General features: G+C 36.0%; 1 protein-coding gene across 3 annotated transcripts in view; it reads right to left on the bottom strand.

The window, feature by feature from the left end:
- The window catches only part of PPP4R2 (protein phosphatase 4 regulatory subunit 2), a 71,823-nt gene that overhangs the window by 11,238 nt on the left and 39,546 nt on the right, over positions 1–21,039 (bottom strand). For all 3 annotated transcript variants that reach the window (XM_087825141.1, XM_016220176.2, XM_016220175.2), the window contains one exon: positions 10,745–10,915. In XM_087825141.1, the coding sequence (XP_087681267.1) occupies positions 10,745–10,915 (171 nt within the window). The remainder of the gene's footprint in view (positions 1–10,744; positions 10,916–21,039) is intronic.

Here is a 21,039-nt window from a genome sequence, read left to right as displayed (position 1 = left end):
AGAAACTCCAGCAAGCACTAAAATAGGTCAGGGGACTAAGAGAACAAAGTAACAAAAAAGGCTAGAACCCATTCTCTCATCCCTGAATAATCTTAAACTGTAAAGCAAATACAAAATTAAAAAATTGAGTATGTGTTTTTTATCTACAAGCCAGATTTAAGAGTATAAAAATCTCATATATGACTTTTAAAAGGAGTGTGAAGAGGTTCTGAAGCATAGATTTGTGCACATACATAAAACAATCAGGCGAAAGTTTTTGAGACTAAGCAAAATCTGATTAATCCTATATATTAAAGTAACTTTAAAGAAGAAATTCAAAAGTCAGAAAGACTATCATGCCAAAAGGTAAGCACCCCTCATTGTGACTATGCCTGCCTTAGAGATGATGTAAACAAAGGTTTTTAGGCAAAGCCATGTTAATATTTTAGTCAACTACCCAAAATAAGTAAAATTTTCTGCTTATTTTAGAGAGGTCTAGCAACATTGTCAGAGGGACAAGACTTAATTAATTTACTTTTACATTCATTAATTCTTTCAGTCTCAGTAATTTAGAGGACAATTTTTTTAAAACCTCTAGGAATGTAAGTTAGATTTTCTCTACCTCTCAACACTCCTTTGTGTACCATTATAGGACTGAACTACTAGCTAGCCATTGCTAAATTACATTCACGGTGTCCATGATAGAAGATTTTAAAAAGTGGCCCTGGTTTGACTGAACAAGCCCATATACCCTTCTTGTTCATTATAATCCCAAACAGAGGGCCTAAAGGGTAACAAATGTTTTAACTGGCCATTCCATTAAGTTTTAATTTTGTTTACTTTCTGGTGTTTTCTCACCTAAAAAAAAAAAAGTAACTTCAGTTCTGGAGAGTAGCTATAATCCATCCTCTCCTATAAAATTTTAAAGTTCAAAGGTAATCTTAAAAGGAATAACTAAATTTTTTTAAAAATGAAGGACTTATGCACTCAGCTGTGTAAGTCTATCTACCCCTCCCCATTAAGCCAAATGTGGATATAGAAGTGTGCCTTCATTCCTTCCTATTATTCATTCACTACTTGTTTGCAAACCTCCCATGTTTAAGCATTCATTGTTCCAGGCCTTGTTTGGAAAAGATGTTACCCCTGCTTTCTAGAATCTTATAGTTCAGGAAATCAAGAAAACATTTAAGTGGACAATTTCCACTTCAAAGAGGAAAAACTTATGAGATGACAATATACAAAAATAATTTTAGAAAATGGATAATCTTTTTTCATGTCCAAATACCAAAAAAACTTTATATAGTTTTTACTAATTAAAAACAAAAAAGCAAAACAACAAAACGAACTTGCCAATTAGGAAATCAACCAAAAGAAAAAAAAGGGTATGAAACTGAAATTAATAAGAGTCAATAAGGACATAAAAGATGTTCAATTTCAGTTGCAATCTAAGAAACAAATCCACGCATATACACGCTAAAATAATTAAGAATTACACTATCTGCACTCGTACACATGGAAGCATAAACGAACATATTTGTGAGGTCAATTTGGCAGTACCAGTGAAAATTTTAAGTGTGTATACACTAGCAATTCCATTTCTACAAATTAAAAAAAAGCAACAATAAATCTATACATATAATCAATACATGACCTTCATCAACACAAGAAGGTATGTACCAGGATGCTCATAAGCACTTATGCTTATAAGCACTGCTGGTAACAGACAAAAAATAAACATCTGCCACCAATGGGGACAGGGCAAACGAATTATAAACCTGTTCATATAATAGAAAGTAATGCAGCCATTTCAAATAAATAGACAAAAGAGGGAGCTGTAAATGGACTGATAGAGGTTTCAAAGCTCTTCTAAGAGGCAAACACAACTAGCATCTAGCATGATCCTACTTTGATTCTTTTATGTACTCCTATTGTTACAGGATAGTGAGAAGTTAGGAAAATTCCAGGGTAAGAGGAAGAGAGAAACAGACAAAAAAAATTAAACAAGGCCAAACATGCAGCCAGTGTGCTGCAAAACCTTATCTTGAGAACAAATGGCTCTCCTCACTAACCAAAAAATGCAGGAAAGGAGGGGGAGTTTTAATGCCTCTTCTCCTCAACCAGGGTATACACAGTATAAATCACCCTGGAACTGCTAAGGCAGGAGGAGGGAAGAGGGAAAGAAAGGAGAGATTTATCTCAAAGCAGTTGTTTTGGGAAATGAGAAAAGAGGGAGTGTTCACTTGAATTTAAACAGTGAAGTGAGTAGTCTTGGGGCCTATCAAGACAAAATCGCCAGGTATTTCTCATAAATTCTAGCAAAGCCATAACAAAGTAAAAGGGGAGACCTTAAGAGTTAATCTGTACCGATATTCGGCAGAGGAATTTTTAAACCTGAACACAGAAGGGTTTATAACCCCTTGAACACCCACTAGGCTCACTCCTCAGGTTAGCTGAGCGAGCCAGTCTGTGCCTTATAGGTCAGATGTATTTTGATAAATCTGCTTGCCTTTCTTAATTTACTTTTTAAATAAATTGGCTTTACTACAACACTGCTGTCACTTGTTTGAATTAATTTCTATGAGACTGACACGAAACAAGGAGGGGATATCCCTCTCCAATCAGGGGCTGATAACAACCTTTTCTAGTGTTTGAGGTACCTATAAAACTGACATTTGGGGATTTTTTTAAAACTGTGAACACATATTACTTTGTAATTCAAAATATAATCTATTACAAATAGCAAGAGTAGTATACTAAAAAGGACAAACCCTCAAACTTGTTGAAAATGAACAAAATACTACTTCTAACCACCATGATTTAAAAAAAATGTTTTTATTGATTTCAGAGAGAGGAAGGGAGAGGGAGAGACACACAGAGACATTAATGATGACTCATTGATCAGCGGCGTCCTGCACATTCCCTACTGGGAATCAAGCCCAAAATGGGGGCATGTGCCTTGACCAGGAATCAAACCCTCATCTCCTGGTTTATGGGTTGATAATCACTGAGCCACGTCGGCTGGGCTACCGACCACTCTTAGCAAAAATTTTTTAAAGCAACAAATTTATATTCAAAACATGAAAATAAAATTGAAAAAAATATAGACATGTTTCAATGTACCGATATGTGATATTACAATAGAGGCAAAACAAGGTAAATTAAAAATATTAACATATCACTGATAAAGATTGGATTATGCCTCATTAGAAAAAATGATTCCTAAACTGTCATTCTAAATATTAAATTTAAAAAATAAGTACAAAATACTTATGATTCGAAGATGAAAAATGTTTTAAAAGCAATTGTTTAAGTATGCTTAGGCATTTAATGATTGTTCAAGTAATTTTAACAAATTACACTTAGATTAATTTAATAGTCAACATATATCAGTGTCTAGTACAACTTAATTTGAAAGAATTGAAAGTGGTATTACTAATTCAGAATCACAAATAAGTAAGCTTAAAATTCACAAAGGAGTGGTTAATCTGAACTGCTTCATCTCAACTCATATTTAAATGGTAGCCATAATTTACTGAAATATGAATCACCATAATTCCTAATGTCTACTTATCTATGCACTATGTAGAAATATCCCCAAGCATTCTTTTCTATTTTATATTATTTTTCAAATTTATCTTTATTGTTGAAAGTATTACAGATGTCCTCCTTTGCTGCCCCCATTCATTCCCCTTTACCCAGCGTCCACCTGCCCCCGAAGAGGCCTTCCCCATACTATTCTCTGAGTCCATAGGTTATGCATATATGCAAACAAGTTCATTATTAATCTCTCCCCACTACACTCCTGACCTCCGCCTTCTCTCTGAGATTCCTCAGTCCATCCATTTCTTTGTCAATCTACTTTGTTCATTAGATTCCACATGAGTGAGATCATGCTACATTGTCTTTCTCTGCCTGGCTTATTTCGCTTCAAAATACTTTCCAGGTCCCTCCATGCTGTCCCAAAGGGTACAAGATCCTCCTTCTTAACAGTTGAATAGTATTCCATGGTGTAAATATCCCACAGTATCCACTCATCTACTGACGGGCACTTGGGCTGTTTCAAGATCTTAGCTATTATAAATTGCACTGCTATGAACATAGGGGTGCATGAATTCTTTCTGGTTGGGGTTTTGGGTTTCTTAGGATATGTTCCCAGAATGGGGATTACTGGGTCAAATGGCAGTTTCTTTTTTAAATTTTTTGAAGAAACTCCATACTGTTTTCCATAGTGGCTGCACCAGTCTGCATTCCCACCAGCAGTGTACTAGGGTTCCCTTTTCTCCACACCCTCGCCAGCACTTGTTTGTTGATTTGTTGATGGAGCCACTCTGACAGGTGTGAGGCAGTATCTCGATGTTGTTTTAATTTGCATCTCTCTGATGATTAGTAACTTCGAGCATTTTTTCATGTCTCTTGGCCATCTGTATGTCCTCTTTGGCAAAGTGTTTATTTAGGTCCTTTGCCCATTTTTAATTGGATTGTTTGGCTTCCTTTTAACTGTATGAGTTCTATATATATATATTTTTGATATTAATCCCTTATGAGATGTATCATTGGCAAATATGTTCTCCCATACAGTGGGCTTCCTTTTTTTTAAAAATTTATTTTTATTGTTGAAAGTTTTACAGGTCTCCCTCTCCCCCGCCACCCTCTTAACCCCCTCCACCTTTTCGTTTTGTTGATGGTTTCTTTCACTGTGCAGAAGCTTTATATTTTGATGTAGTCCCATTTGTTTATTTTCTCTTTTGTTTCCCTTGCCCTAGGAAATATATCAGCAAACATATTGCTACAGGTTGTTGCAAAGAGATAGAAGATATAAATAAGTGGAAGAATATACTGTGTTCATGGATCGGAAGAAACAACATCATTAAAATGACCATACTAACCCACAAAGCAATCTACTGGTTCAATGCAATCCCTATTAAAATACCAAAGGCATATGTCACAGATCTAGAACAAGTAATCCAAAACTTTATATGGAACCAAAAAAAGACTCTGAATAGCCACAGCAGTCTTGAGAAAAAGAACAAAGTTGGAGGGATCACAATACAGATAGCAAGCTATATTACAAAGGCAGCACTGTACCCACAACAGCCTGGTACTGGCACAGAGCAGGCATATAGGTACGTGGAACAAAACTGAGAACCCCAAGTATTCTTATCTTGAACACATTTCATTTAGTATTAAATCTTATGCAAAGTACTTCTAATACATAGCATGTGGCTTCTTCTGGGTATGTACATAAAAAAATTAGTATCAGTAAGAAAATATATGTTTGACAAAGGAGGCAAGAACATACAATGAAGTAAAGACAGTCTTCTCAATAAATGGTGTTGGGATAACTGGACAGATACATGCAAAAAAATGAAACCAGACCACCAACTTACACCATACACAAAAATACACTCAAAATGAGTAAAATACATAAATGTGTGTCGTGAAACCATAAAAATCCTAGAAGAAAACGTAGGCAGCAAAATCTCAGACATCTCTTGTAGCAATATGTTTGCTGATACATCTCCTAAGGCAAGAGAAATAAAGAAAAAAAGAAACATATGGACTACATCAAACTAAAAACTTCTCCACAGTGAAAGAAACTATCAACAAAATGAAAAGGGAGCTCACTATATGGGAGAACATATTTGCCAATCATATATCTGATAAGAAGTTAATATCCAAAATATATAAGGAACTCATACAACTTAACAAAAGGAAGACAAACAATCCAGTTAAAAAACGGGCAAAGGACCTGAATGAACACTTCTCCCAAGAGGACATACAGATGGACAAGAGACATATGAAAAAATGCTCAAAGTCAATAATTATCAGAGATGCAAATTAAAACCACAATTAGGTAGCACTTCACATCTATAAGAATGGCTGCCATCAACAAATCATGAAATGAAATGTGCTGGCGAGGGTGTGGAGCAAAGGGGACCCTAGTACACTGATGGTGGGAATGCAGACTGGTGCAGCCACTGTGGAAAATAGCATGAAGGTTCCTCAAAAAATTAAAAATGGAGCTGCCTTTTGACTCAGTGATCCCACTTCTAGGAATATATCCTAAGAATCCTAAAAACCAATCAGAAAGAATTTATGCACCCCTATGTTCATAGCAGCACAGTTTACAATAGCTAAGATCTGGAAACAGCCCAAGTGCCCATCAGTAGATGAGTGGATAAAAAAGCTGTGGGACATTCACACCATGGAATATTATGCAGCTGTAAAAAAGGAGGACATCTTACCCTTTGAGACATCATGAAGGGACTTGGGGAGCATTATGGTAAGTGAAATAAGCCAGTCAGAGAAAGTCAAGTACCACATGATCTCACTCATATGTGGAATCTAATGAACAAAATAAACTGATGAACAAAATAGGTCCACAGACATAGAAGCATGGAGCAGACTGAGGGATCTCAGAGGGAAGGGGAGGGTGGGAAGAGATTAACCAAAGAACTTACATGCACATATGCCTAAGCCATGGACACAGACAAACAGGGTGGTGAAGGCCTGGGGTGGGGGCAGGGGTAGAGTGGGGGGATCAATGGGGGGAAAAAAGAGGGACATCTGTAATAATTTCAACAATGAAGATAAATTGTAAAAAAATAAGATAAAGCTGAAATTTCTCTCCCTTCTTCCAATACAGTGCTTTAGGAACAAACCTGAAATCAAAGCATAAGGATTTGATATTTTAATCGAAACTCCTAAACTTAAAAACAAGGGAACATGGAATACAACAAAGGGTTAATTGAATTACACTATCTGTTGGAAATCTCATGTCATTAAATAGAAGAAGAAAAGAATGAGACTATTATGCTAACTAAAAATACAAGTGAAACCCCGTCAACAAAATCTGTCCCTAAATATGAACTTACAGTTAACAGATCCACGATTCACTAAGTTTGCTATTGTCATTCCACACTCTAATTTGTCAATGCCTAACTAAATGCTAAGCTATCCAACTTCACAAATACTTTCCTTCAATAAAGGAAACCCTAAAAACACAGTACCGAAATGAAAGTATTTAAAATGACACAGAATGAGACACAGCAACATTTTTTAAAGATCAGTTTTATTATAGTGCAGAGTATCTTTTCAAGTGCAATGTTTTACAAAGGGCTAAAAAGGTTACTTGTTGGGGACAAAAGGGGAACTCCAAAAAATTTTAAAATAAAAAGTCACTATGTAGAATACTTAACATAAAAACTGTTAATTTTCATTTTTTTAAAAAGTGACATCTCAATGGTGTATAGGTTCTATACAAAGTATAAAGATTTATAACACCAAATATAAAATGCAAGTAAAAACCATTAAAATATTTTGTTTGGCTGTCATACCCATTTAAATTCTGAATGCCACTGATCCCAATTAAGGCAGTTCAAATTAAAAAAAATTTTTAAAAAGCTACGGGATCATTTGAGACCTTTGTCCCAGGCATATGTCATCAGTTTGGCTCAAGTAAACTCTTACAAAAACTCTCTACAGGTTTGGATGTTTACGTCATTTACTTGGTGTAGTCGGCAGGATTCTGAAGAAGGACCACCCTGCAGACCCGGACCCTGTGCTGGGTAAAAGCAAGGGCCCACTGTGCCCCACCAGCTCCCTGCTTGACATCGGGTGAACTCAGGTGAGTCTTCTCTTGGAATTCTGGGCCTCCTTGCTTTAAGTAGCAGGCCATGACTTTATTTGAGCTTAGAAAATCCTCGAGGTGGAGAAGGGTTGAGATAACTGAGGGAAAGGAAAAAAACGGGTTGCTGCTTTTAATTGGATTGCTTACTGAGAGTATGAACAAAATCTTTGCTGGTTAAATGAGAGAATGAACTCTCCTTTAGCTCCAAAAAAGAAAGGACACTTGCTTCCCCAACCTGAATAGCCAAAGGGGTGACAATAGTTGTTCAGATCCCCGAATCTGGAGTGGAGGAGATGGGTGCCAGGGGACATCCAGTACAGCCTATCCTGGAGAAGCCAGCCACCAGGAAAAGGGCAGACAGGGCACACTGAAATGGGTGCACCCTGAGAAAGGGGCCCATGCCTTGGGAAGCATTCAGGTTCTGGAGGCATCTGGTAAGCTCTTGATGGCCCTTGCTTGAGTATTCTTAGGTGACTAAGACTCTTTGTGGTGTTGCCTGAGTAAAAATGTTCTAAACAGTGGAAAGCAGTCCTATAGGGATATCCATCAAATCTGGCTCCTGGAGATGTGCATGTAAGGACTTTTTCTCTAGAAGTTTGTTCAAACTCTACAGATCTCAAAATTAATGGGAAATCATGCCTCCCAGGCTAACAAGGCCCATGACAGTCAGCCTCTCATTAATACTAAGATAGCCAAGTTGAGGATCCTTTTATACTTCTAAAATAATTTTTGCATGTACAATTAGAAAAAGGTAGCTCTAAAATTAGGCAGAGAGAAAGGAAAGCCTATTTACTTGGTCTCTTGAAGCTTCCAAAAGGATTTAGATAAATGGATAAATTTATGTCTTTTAGGTGTCAACCCAATTCTTTAGGTATTAAAAACTCAGATGATCATTTGGAACTTGACTTGTCAAGGACAGACATAAATTACAAATGCCTCCAAATAAAATCTGAATCCAACAAGTTTTCTCTTTGTGCCTATCCATGTATGTCTATATATGTATGACATAAATGTGAAATTTCTACATCTAAATGGTATTGTTACAATTAACTGAAAGGCAAGTGCTTATAAGGATTGGGTACTTGAAAATTCTTAGAAATACAGAAATTCAAATGCTTTTTAAATTAAAAATGAGACAGATGACAAAACACAGATCATGCTAGTTATAGAAAGATTAATCCTAAGATTAATCCTTGTAAATAAAAGCTAGCTTAAGTTTGTAGGTTTACATAAAACAGACATGTCTTTATTTTTACCTGGGCTATACAAAAGTTAAGTCTATGTTAATAACTGACTTTGATGTCTATGAAATGTTTCTAGAGGTTACGCAATGTCTTAAATATATCTGCCAGTAAAACGCCTATGTTTCTAGAAGTTATAAAATGTATTCACATATCTGCCAAGCTAAAGAATGTTAATTGCTTACTTCTTAGTTTTCATTAGTTAAAATTTCAATATATGTAGAAATAACTTTGTGGTATTCCAGCAGGGTACCTGGAACACCTCAAAGGATTTTGTTTTTTATGTTAAATTGCATGGGAAAAGAAGCAATTAAAAAAAAAAAAAAAGAATAGTCAGGGCTGTGGGAAACCCAAGACGGCTGCTTGGTTCTTCTCTGCTCCCAAGCTTCCCACTTTTCAGTTTTTATGTTCCTTTATAGCATCAGAGTGCATTTAAGCTGAACTTACATGAAGGAACTTGTGAGCTGACATTACTGAAAGGAGACATCTTACACTGCTGCCAAGGTTTGATAGAATCATTTCAAGAAAATGCCAAGATGGTAGCTGCTTCCTTTCATAGTGAATTCCCAGGAGACATATACTTTAGATTATTATTTTTGGGAAGGACACCAAATAAAAGACACTCTCCAACCTGGTTAGAACGAAACTTATCAGGCACCTAAACACAAATGAACATTTACCCCTGCCTCTGACACTCTCCTCCACCTACAACAGACATCAGACTCCTCAAGGATGAGAAGCTGCTGACAGCAGAGGTAGAGAGCTATCCCAAAACACTGACAAGGCCTGCATGCTCACAGACTGTTGAACTCAGAATCCATTTTGTTTGACTGTCTTTACCTGTCTGCTAAGGATATTAGTCATAATAATAGTTATACTTGTTGAGTTTTTCTATATAGTCCAACTGTTTATGATTATTGAACATGTATAAAATAACTGTTAATCTTTTCATGGCTTATGTAAATGTTATACCAGATGACAAATTAATAAAAATGAGACAGATGACAAAACACAGATCATGCTAGTTATAGAAATGATTCAAAGTGGTATTTTTTTGTGATGAAGTTAGCCTTGAGACTGCCTTCCATTTACCTGTCCTTCCCTTTGGGGGAAAATTCAGCCTCAACTCAGAGCCCATGGCTATGACCCCATCCCCAACTGTCAACAGAACAATGTCCATCATGAGACTTCCTAAGAATGAGCCTTCCTAGAGCTGTGAGACCACATTATCGAACCAAAAGGTTGGTCATCCATGCATCCTTTGAATTGATTTATGAACAAATAGGGGAACTGTAGATGTAAAAGGGGTTCTACTGAAAGTAACCTCACAGGGTGATCTGATGATAAATTCCTAACTGGGTAGGTTCTGGTTGGTAATCCAGCCCCAGGCATAGCACTTCTTTACTAAAAAGCTTATCCTTGCCTTAAACAAGCCCTGTCCACAGTTTCTTTGCATGTGGCATAACATACCTTTGAAATGCCTCTTTTCAGACCTCTCCTTCTAAAAGGTAACTGCCCCTGAGAGAACAAATAATCCTAACTGTGCTGCAATTCAATCCCCACCTTGCTTTCTCCTATCTCCTCTAATCTTCCTCACTCCCCTTCTTAATTTTAAATGCATGGAAGAAACTGTAACACTCTTCTCAAATGCAGAGTGTTTGAGATCTTGCTTTCCAGTATATGTGGTCAGTTTGGCTCAAATAAACTCTTACAAAATTTTTTTTTAAAGCTGTAAATATTTTAAATACTTGTAAACTGAAAATAAGTAACTACTATATATGTCACTAGAGACACAGAACTTAGTCTCATGGATAATCAATTATCAAACCACCACATACATCAAAACTTAAAAAAAAAAAAAAAGCAAACCTTTAAAATAGCATTAAGTGCATACCCATTAAATCCCGTGACAATTTTCAGTATTCTTTCCTTCATTTCATCAAAGGGAATATATTCGACATTAGGGTTGGGTGGACCTCTTGGTTCAGGAGCTGATGTTCTGAAATCATCCATCACCTTCTCCAGTTTGAAAGTAAAATAGCCTTTAAACTGGGACCACTGAATCCTATAAGCAAAAAATTAAAAACATGTAATAACACGTAGCTTTACAATTCTTGAACACAAAGCACAAATACAGAATTTATCATCACCAGTGGTACCAAAATGAAAACCTAATGAGTAAGAAAGCCTTTGTTCAGCAGTATGCACCATGCCTGATCAATCTGGCTCACAAGCTCCAACCTCGTTCCATCAATTTCTCCAACTCCTGACCCAAATGAAATCCAAATCCCTGATAAAAACTTTAAAAATTAACTATCTGTGCTATACCCTATTCTTAGCATTTTAACACATTATTTTGTTTTAATTCTATGCCACATAACAAATCTAACCAGGGAAGTGTAACTGCCTCCATTTAAAATAGGTTATTAGATATTTGCACAAATTCACATTATAATTTTCAGTGTATGAGTCAAAATGTCTTCATACTCTACGCTATAATGCTTATATAGACTAGTAAAGAATCCCCCCCCCCCCCCCCCGTCTGTTACATAACAAAATGTCACTGTGTTGACTTTTGGGGTGTTGGTGCAAAAGCAGCAGTGGGTAAAACTAATGACGCTTTACCCCAAATCAAGGCAGCAGTGCTCTCAGTAGCCATCAGTCCTCTTCACCAACAGAACCTCACAGTAAAACAGAAATAAACCTGTTTCACTGAAAGCTTAATAAAACAAATTTACTAATTTTATTAAATATCGCCTTTTGAATACACATCTTTTTACTATTCTGTGTAACGTGATGATAAGTACATACAAAGGACTTCTGCATATCAACACACTATTACCATTTCAAGAACAAAACAGTCGATTATTGCTGTGTGCTGAATTAACTATTTTTTATAAAATCATTTTTACTTGAAAGGACTGCAAACAATGCTTATTTAAACCAGGAGACATTTGGTAGAACTTTTCTCAAAAATAAATGGAGTGAGTCTATCACTTCAAGATAAACAACTCAAGTATTTGTGGCCAATGATAAAACTGACACACAAAAAATTAAAGTCTAAAAATGTTTATTCATCACTATGAAGTTGGAAGGTTCCTGATACATTCCCAAAACATCAATCAGTGTTGATATAAAGGATACTGTGTGACACCAAAAGTAAATAAATAAAATAAATACATAAAAAAGCAAAGCACAGGCAACAAAATAAATTAAACTACATAAAAATAAAAAACTTATGTATGTCAAAGGACACTACCACCAAGAATAAAAAGGCAACCCACAGAATGGTAGAAAATATTCGTAAGTCATATATTTAATAGTGTTAATATCCACAATAAAGAACTATAACTCAACAGCAACAAAACCCCAAACAACCCAATTAAAATATGGGGAAAGTACTAGAATAAACATTTCTCCAAAAATGGCCAAAAAGCATATTGAAAGATGCCCAATACCACTAGTCATTACTGAAATTTATCAAAATCATAACAAGACAGAACTCTCCACATCTATTAGGCTGGCTGTTATCCAAAAAAAAAAAAAAAAAAGGAATAAACAAGTACTGACTGGCAAGGATGTAAAGAAAAGTGGAACACTCGTGCACTGCTGTTGGGAATGAGAAATGGTGCAGCCTCTGTGGAAAACAGTACAGGAGTTCCTCAAAAAAATAAAAAATCAAATGAATACCATATGATCCAGCAATCCCACTTCCACGGAGATACCCAAAAGATCTAAAAGCAGCTACCTCAGCACATACACGTACACCAATGTACACAGCAGTATTATTCACAATAGCCAAAAGGTGTAAACTACCTGAATGTCTACCACCAGATGAATGGATTAAAAATTGGTACATACATGCACAATGGAATATTATTCTGCCTTAAAAAGGAAGGAAATTTTGACACATGATGCAACTTGGATTAATCCTGAAGACAGACATAGGCTAAGTGAAATAAGCCAGACACAAATGAACAGGTATTTTATGCTTTCATTATATAATAGTCTAATTCAAAGAGAGAGAAAGCAGAAAGGCTCTGCCAGGGGCTGGGAAAAGGAAAGGGTAAAACATTACTGTTTGATTGGTTCTGAGTTTCCATTTGGGAAGATGAAAAAGGTCTGGAGGTGGATAGTGGTGATGATGGCTTTGGCACAAGACTGTGAATGTACTTAATGTCACTGAATATTTTACCCCAAATTAAGAAGTTTTTAAAAATGGGCAAGAGATTCAAACAGGCATATCTCTAAAGATGATGCTTAACAAATGCAAATAAAAACCCCAAGGAGATACCACTTCACTTCGCACCCACTACATGGCTGTCATCCAAAAGATGGACAGGAACAAGTGCTGGGAAGGATGTAGGGAAACTGCTGGAGGGAATGTAAAATGGTAAGGCAATTTCGAAAACAGTTTGGCAGTTCCTCAAAAACTGAAGCACAAAGTTGATACATGACCCAACAATTTCATGTATTAAATGAGTGAATTATATGACATGTAAAGCTTATTACTATTAAAAAATTAGGTGAGGATGACTATTAAAAGCTGTTCGCACAATTACTTTCTCCCTAGAAAGGGGAATATGCAGTTTACCAAGCAGAGGCAGTACATTATATTTTTTGAGATGCCTAATATTAATTTCTGATTAATATAAAATTGTCAGTGGTTACTAAAATTTATTTTTAAATTTCACTAGACTCCCATAGGCATTTAACTAATACTTAAACACACCATGGAAAGTTATCATTGACACAGGAATCTTGTACTTTTCATTTCATAAATTAAAAATTCTTCATGTAGTTTTAATCATCACCCTCTAAATCATAATCTGTCTTATGAATTAAGATTTCCACATACACAGTAACCACTTGCCAATCAACCTGTGACACCTCCTCCCGCCAAAACCCAATCAACTGGTGACACCTCCCCCCGCCAAAACCCATAATGGCCTGTGTATAAACACATACATGCACACACACATTAATGGAAATAGCCAGACAAGTAGCCCAGGTAAAGCAAACTGTGGGGAGCTTCAAAAACCCTATATTAAGTGATCAGACAGGCATTAAGTAGCATAAACAGAAACAATTTTATGAACACATTGTATTTTAAATTTCAAATATATCTAGTACAGTTACTCTAAATTAGATCCAAGACATTCAATTTAAGAGTTCCTACACCATGTATAGATTTTAAAAACACACTTTTATAAAATGTAAAAGATAGCTTTTTGCTGCAACACAACTATTTAATAAAACAAAGCAAGAAAATGCTTCCCTGAAAATTATACAATTTAAGCACAAAAACAAGTGATGAGCAAATCAACTGAAAATTTGACAACAAAAATAATTTTCTCAGGAATGTACTTATTGGGTGAGTAGAAACCAGAAAAGAACAACAACAAAAAACCCCCTTATTTTCAACATGAAAATAAGCTTATTCTAAACAGATACTCATGAAACATTTTCAACTTTAGAATCAATTCTTCCACATTAAAAAAAAAAAACCTCTCCAAAATACATGCTCAGAATTTAAATCTACTTTGCTAGAATTAACTCAAGAATTTACTGAAATAATTTACCCATTAACTTTCTGTTCTATTTCCCATCGATTTTCCCCCTTTATGAAGTTTCTCCTCTAGGAAGGCAAAACAATTCCTATCACTATAATGAATATACCCTATTATAGAACCACAATGACCTTTCTTCTCCACAGGAACTCACAAGTCTACGCTAAAACAAACATGTCTGCCTCACAATTCTCAGGTTAAAGGTACTTCTCAGAGGCTCAAGGGCAGAAAATCCATCCCATCATTTTCCCAGCTGGTTCTAAAAAACTTTAGTGGTCATCTTAACTTGTAGCCTTTCACAGTTCCAAATACTACTAAGGTTACTCTCTACCTAGCCTCATTGCTCTCCGCAAAAAATCTGTGTGAGAAGCTAATACAAGAGAGCATAACACAGAACAGCCCTACCACCTCCGAGGGATAGCAAATACAGCACCATTTGTAAATAACAAAGGGAAAACGGGAAGAACTAATGAATAAAAACAAAAAGAAATTTAATGAGGAAATCATTCATGCAAGGTGACAGGTTTATAAAACACAACCTTAGAAGGGCAGCTGAATCAGAAGACTTCAGTGACATAGAATTCAGTCTTAATTATGTGGCTACCATAAACAAAAACAAGTAAACTTAACCTGAATATTGAATTCAGTGTGTGAAAAACTGGCAAAAATAAGAACACATTGTGAACTACTTACACAAAATTATGACAACATTTTAAAGAACTAATTTTAAAATACAAATTATTAGCCCAGAAAACTTCTGTAACTGGGTCCTCAAACAAGAGAACATTCCTTTTGCATTATTATATCATATCATGTTATATCTTATTGATTAAATGAGCAAATATTAAAATATATTAGTGGAACAGAGAGCCTAGAAACAAACCTATACATAAATGGAAACTTGGTATATGAGAAAACACAGACCTACTCAGTAAGACTACTACAAAATTGTAATAAGAGTTTTAAAAATAAAAGAGATATCTGTTTTTCCTTTTCTGGTTATATCAACAGTAGTAATTGTAAAAAAAAAAAGGACATACAAAAGATAGAAACATAATAAAAATGGCCCATAATCTGACCAGTGATCACCACTAATATACATCTTAATGTATTTTTCACTAATCTTTATTCTATTTTTATTTACTTCAATTTGGCACCCCAGTTTAATATCCCTTAGTTTCTCCACCTTATACATGGGACAGACAGACTTTGAAGATTTTTTTAATTTGCAGCACATATGGTTGTACCATTTATTTAACAGCTACCATTAAAAAAAAATCTAGGGAGTGACATCAGAGGAATGGCTGTGTGAGTGGTCCCCTTGGTCTCTGCCCTTTAAGTTACAACAACCTGAACAGCCATAATTCAACAAGAGATTCCCTGCTCAACACACAAATATGTCTGATATATCCGTGTGTTGAAACATCAGAAGGTAGGAGAGTGGGAGCGTACAAGAGAGGAGAGAAGAGAAAAAGCTGAGATGATGCCTCGAAAATAGCCTGCAGCCTGGAGCTGGAGTTTAGATCTCACCTTCCAGTATCAGGAAAGAGGAGGAATCAGGCTGCCAGTCCACTCCTGTCAGCCAGCAGGAGTAGAGAGATACAGTGAATGTTCCAGTGGGAGTTGTCAGTAGGCACAGCACTGAACCCAGTGACCTGGGCAGAGACAGAGCACAGAAGTGCTGATCTGGTTGTCTGGCAACCACCATCTCCAGAGAGAAAAACAAAGCCACAGAGCCTGGCCCACTCCCCTTGCCCTCCCAGAGCTAGCAGCCAGGCACCAGAAGCTGTAGCAGTGAGTGTCAGGTTGCAAAGGACATTATCCGCAAACCTGAGAACTAGAGCCACAGAAACATTTTTGCCCTGAGCAACAGGTGGGGATAATCCCAGGGTGGAGAAACAAAGGTGAGGCTGCTGAGCTATGCCAGTCACCACTGCTGTGAGAACAAAGCCACAAAAGGACCAGCCAGCCTCTCCCAATTTACCCTGCCCCCATGCATTGCAGCTGCACTGGTGGCTGCCTCTGGTTGCAGGCGACAGTTTGGGATTTCACATTCCCCACAGGGGTGGTGCCCTAAAACCAAGGCAACCTGGTCACAGAGGAGATGCCCACCTCCCAACAGAATACAGGGCATTTTCTTTCACCCCTCCACCTCCAACCCCTACAATATCTGAGAAGCCTGAGCACTGCGAAAGAAACTAAAAAAATTTGTGCTTCATCAACACCGACTAGAAAACAAAAGCAAGACTTCTTTTCAACCTACTAGAGAAGTGTCACGCTTAAGGGGGAAAGAAAAAAAAAAAAAAGGCATATCTCATTCCCTTAGATGCCTAGACAGAGAAGTAATATATCAAACACCATGGATAACCAAGAAAACAAGGCAGCACAGAAAATGAAAAACTGCCAGAAAGTAAACTCAAAGACTTAAAAAATATGTGATTTAAATTACAGAAAATTAAAGATTGCAGTTCTGAAACTCAGAGATGCAAGAAAACAGACAGTTCAATGAACCCAGAAATAAAATCAACAAACAAAATGAGTACTTTATCAAAGGAATAGGAACTTTTAAAAAACCAAATAGAAATTCTGGAAATGAAGAACTTAAAAGAGATAAAGAATGAGCTAGCAAGCTTAGGAAATAGAGATGAGCAGATGGAAAAAAGAATTAGTTATATGGAAACATATCTAGAAATGAGGTAGATGGAGGAAGAGACTTGAGAGTTTAAAAAAAATTAAAAAGAACTATCTGACTCCACCAGAAAGAGAAATATATGAATAACAGATATACCAGAAAGAGACAGAAAGGAAAAGAGAGCCTATTCAAACAAATAGTTGACAACAACTTCACAAATCTATGGAAAGAGCTAGATCCTCAAATTCAAGAAACAAACTGAACACCTAATTATCTCAACCCAAAGAGGCCTTCTTCTCTAAAGCACATTGTATTAAAGCTGTGAAATATTAATGACAAAAAAAATTCTCAAGGCAAACAGGGAAAATAAGACAGTTACCTATAAAGGAAACCCATTAGATTAACATCAGATTTCTTAGCAGAAGTCCTACAGAGGAGGAGAAAGTGAAATCAAATATTCAAACTACTGAAAGAGAGAAATTACCACCCAAAAATAATATATCCAGCAAAGATATCCCTTAGATATGAAGGAGAAATAAGACATTCCCAGACATACAGAAGCTAAAGGAATTCATCACCAGAAGACCTCAGTTACAGGAAATACTCAAGGGGGTTATTCTACTTAAAACAAAGAACTAAAGGATACAAAATTATGAATAAGAACTATGAACAGACAGAAGAAAGATATTACAACCCTTCTACAAAACCAGGGTACTATGTACTTAAGTATAACATAAAGGTTAAAGGAAGTAACACATTAAAAAGAGAATAGCTACTGTAATTCAGAAATGAACTCACAGTATAAATAAGGTAATTCGTGACAACAAAATCATTAAAGGAAAGAGGTAAAGGTCAGAATTTGCAAAGTGAAATGGAGATAAGATACATTCAGGAAAAAAATGACTACTGTATTATATGAAACTTCCTTTTGCATAGACCTAACAGTAACCATACACATGCACACTCCAAAACTGAGGTGCATAACTTAAAAAAAACTTCAACCATATGCTGCCTTCAGTATACACATCTCACCTACAAAGACAAATACGAACTCAAAGTGAAAGGGTGGAAAATGATTCTCAAAGCAGATGGCATTCAAAGAAAAGCAGGTGTAGCCACTTATACCTGACAAAATAGATTTCAAGACAACAAAGGTAACCAGAGATAAAAATGGGATATTTTACAATGATAAAGGAGACACTATATCAAGAAGACACAAAACATTGAGATATATGCACCCAATCAGAGAACACCAAAATATATAAAGCAATTATTAACAGAACTAAAGGGAGAAACTGATAAAAACACAATCATAAATAGGGAACCTAAATACCCCATTGACAACTATAGATAGATCATCCAAACACAAAATCAATAAGGAAATATTGGCCTTAAAGGACACATTAGACCAAATGGGCCTAAGTGATATTTAGAGAGCCTTTCATCCTAGAACGGATTATATATTTTTCTCTAGTGCACACAGAACATTCTCAAGGATAGATCATACTCTGGGGCACAAAACTAACCTTAACAAATTTAAGAAGACTGAAATCTTATCAAATATGTTATCTGTGCTTTCAAATTTGAAATGAACTGCAAAAAGCAAGTGAAAAAACCCCACAAATATGTGGAGATTAAACGACATGCTACCAAAAAAATAAAAAAATAAAGCATCAAAAGATACATAGAGACAGATAAGAATGGCAATGCAACATATCAAAACTTTTGGGATGGCTTGGCCAGGCGTGGCTCAGCAGTTGAGCATTGACCTAGGATCCAGGAGATCAAGGTTCGATTCCTGGTCAGGGCACATGCCCGGGTTGTGGCCTCGATCCCCAGTCAGGGGTGTGCAGGAGGCAGCTGATCAATGACTCTCTCATCATTGATGTTTTTATCTCTCCCTCCCTCTCCCTTTCTCTCTCTGAAATCAATTTAAAAAAAAAAAAAAGCTTCTGCTCAGCAAAGGAAACCATCAACAAAATGAAAAGGCAGCATATGGATGAGAGAAAATATTTTCAAACCATATATAGTTGCAAACCACGTATTCAATAAGAAGTTAATATTCAAAATCATACAGCTGAATAGCAAAAACAAAACAACTAAAAAGTGGGCAGATGATCTTAATGGACATTTTTCTAAAGAAAACATACAGATGGCCACAGATACATAAAAAGGTGCTGAACATCACTAATTACAGGGAAATTCAAGTCAAACTATGATGAAGTAACACCTCATTAGGTATTAGGATGGCAATTACGAAAAAGACAAGAGGATGTAGAGAATGGGAACCCTCTGTACACTGTGGGAATGTAAACTGGTACAGCGACTATGGAAAACAGCATAGAGGTTCCTCAAGAAAGTAGTAATAATAGAACTATATAATGCAGCAATCCCACTTTTGGGTATACATGTAAAGGAAAAAAAACCCATTATCTCAAAGAGGTAACTGTATTCCCATGTTCATTACAACACTGTTCACAACAGCCAAAGGAAACAGCCTGTGTCTCGCAAGGGAATGAACAGATCAAGAAAATGTAGTGTATACAATAGGTCCTCAAAAAACGGCATCTCATTCAACACTGTTTTGTTTTAACATTAATGAGATGCCATAGGAACTTACCTCTTGTTTTATATCAATTAGTCTATGGTAAAAATGGTTCATTAAAGGTCTTTTTGCCTAAAAGTGGCAGAGCCTATAGACAACAGTGAGGACAATGTACGTACAATGGAATGTCATTCACCCTTTAAAAATAAGGAAATCCTGTCAGTTGCAACATGAATGAACCAGGAGGGCATTATGCTGGGAGAAATGAGCCAAACAGAGAAAGACAATTACTGCACAGTATCATTTAAATGTGGCATCTTAAAAAAAAAAGTCAAACTCAGAAACAAAAAGAGGAAAATGCTCGCCAGTGACTGCAGGGAGAAGAAATGGGGAGTTATTGCTGAATGGGTACAGAATTTCTGTTTGGGACGCTGTAAAAGTTCTGAAAATGGATAGTGGTAATGGTTGTACAACACTGTGAATGTACTTAATGCCACTGAACTGTACACTTAAACATAATTATATGTCAACTATATCTCAATAAGGTTGGATGGAAATAGTTAAAATAGTAATTTTATTTATGTTTTACCACAGTAAAAATAAAAATACCCAGAATTAAAAGGCATTATTTTCAAATAGAGAGAGCTCCCAAGGGTTGCTCAAAGTGTCCAACAGAAAGCTGACGGACAGACCGAAGAGCAATGCACATCATACTAAAATTGCTTAACTTTGGAATCAAAGAGAAGATCCTACAAAATTCCAGAGATATAAAACAGGTCATTTACAAAGAGGGCTTCAGATTTATCAACAGCAACACTGTAGTAAATCAATGAAAAAATACCTTCAAAATTCAGAGACACAATTCTTTCAGCCTAGAATTTTACATCCCAACTACCCATTTAAATGAGTAGAATAAACACATTTTGGAATTTGAAAGTAAAAAAACAACATATTGATAAAGAGCATGGCATGGTGTCTAGGCAACTGAAGACCCAGACAAGAAAGGGAGTTTCAGGATGATGAAGGCAGATCCCAAGAGCAGGATTAAAGCAGGCCTAGAGAGCAGCCAGTTCAGAATGGAGGTTAAGAAGGTTCCACAATAGACTTTTTTAATAACATGAAATTGGTAAAGGATCTAATAAATATAGCTCAATATATTGCAATGAGATATAAACAACTGAAGTTTGGAGCTGAATTAGTCATAATTATATAGAAAATTAAATGAAAAAATAGCATTCGCAGAGACAACGTATATAACGAACGTTGAGCTGATCAAAATTTCGATATAATTACATTGAATAAATTGAGCAATGGAAGTGGGAAGAATGTATGGAGTGAGGAAGAGCAGGTAAAAGAAACTAGCCTTCACTGTCAAGAAATCAGTAATTAATTCCAAAATTTTAAAGAAAAAAGTAGTAAGGTTAACATAGAAAATAATGATT

Source organism: Miniopterus natalensis, chromosome 15 (genome assembly GCF_054644295.1).
Source record: "Miniopterus natalensis isolate mMinNat1 chromosome 15, mMinNat1.hap1, whole genome shotgun sequence".
Classification (NCBI taxonomy): domain Eukaryota; kingdom Metazoa; phylum Chordata; class Mammalia; order Chiroptera; family Miniopteridae; genus Miniopterus; species Miniopterus natalensis.
This window is presented reverse-complemented; position numbering and strand designations above follow the sequence as displayed.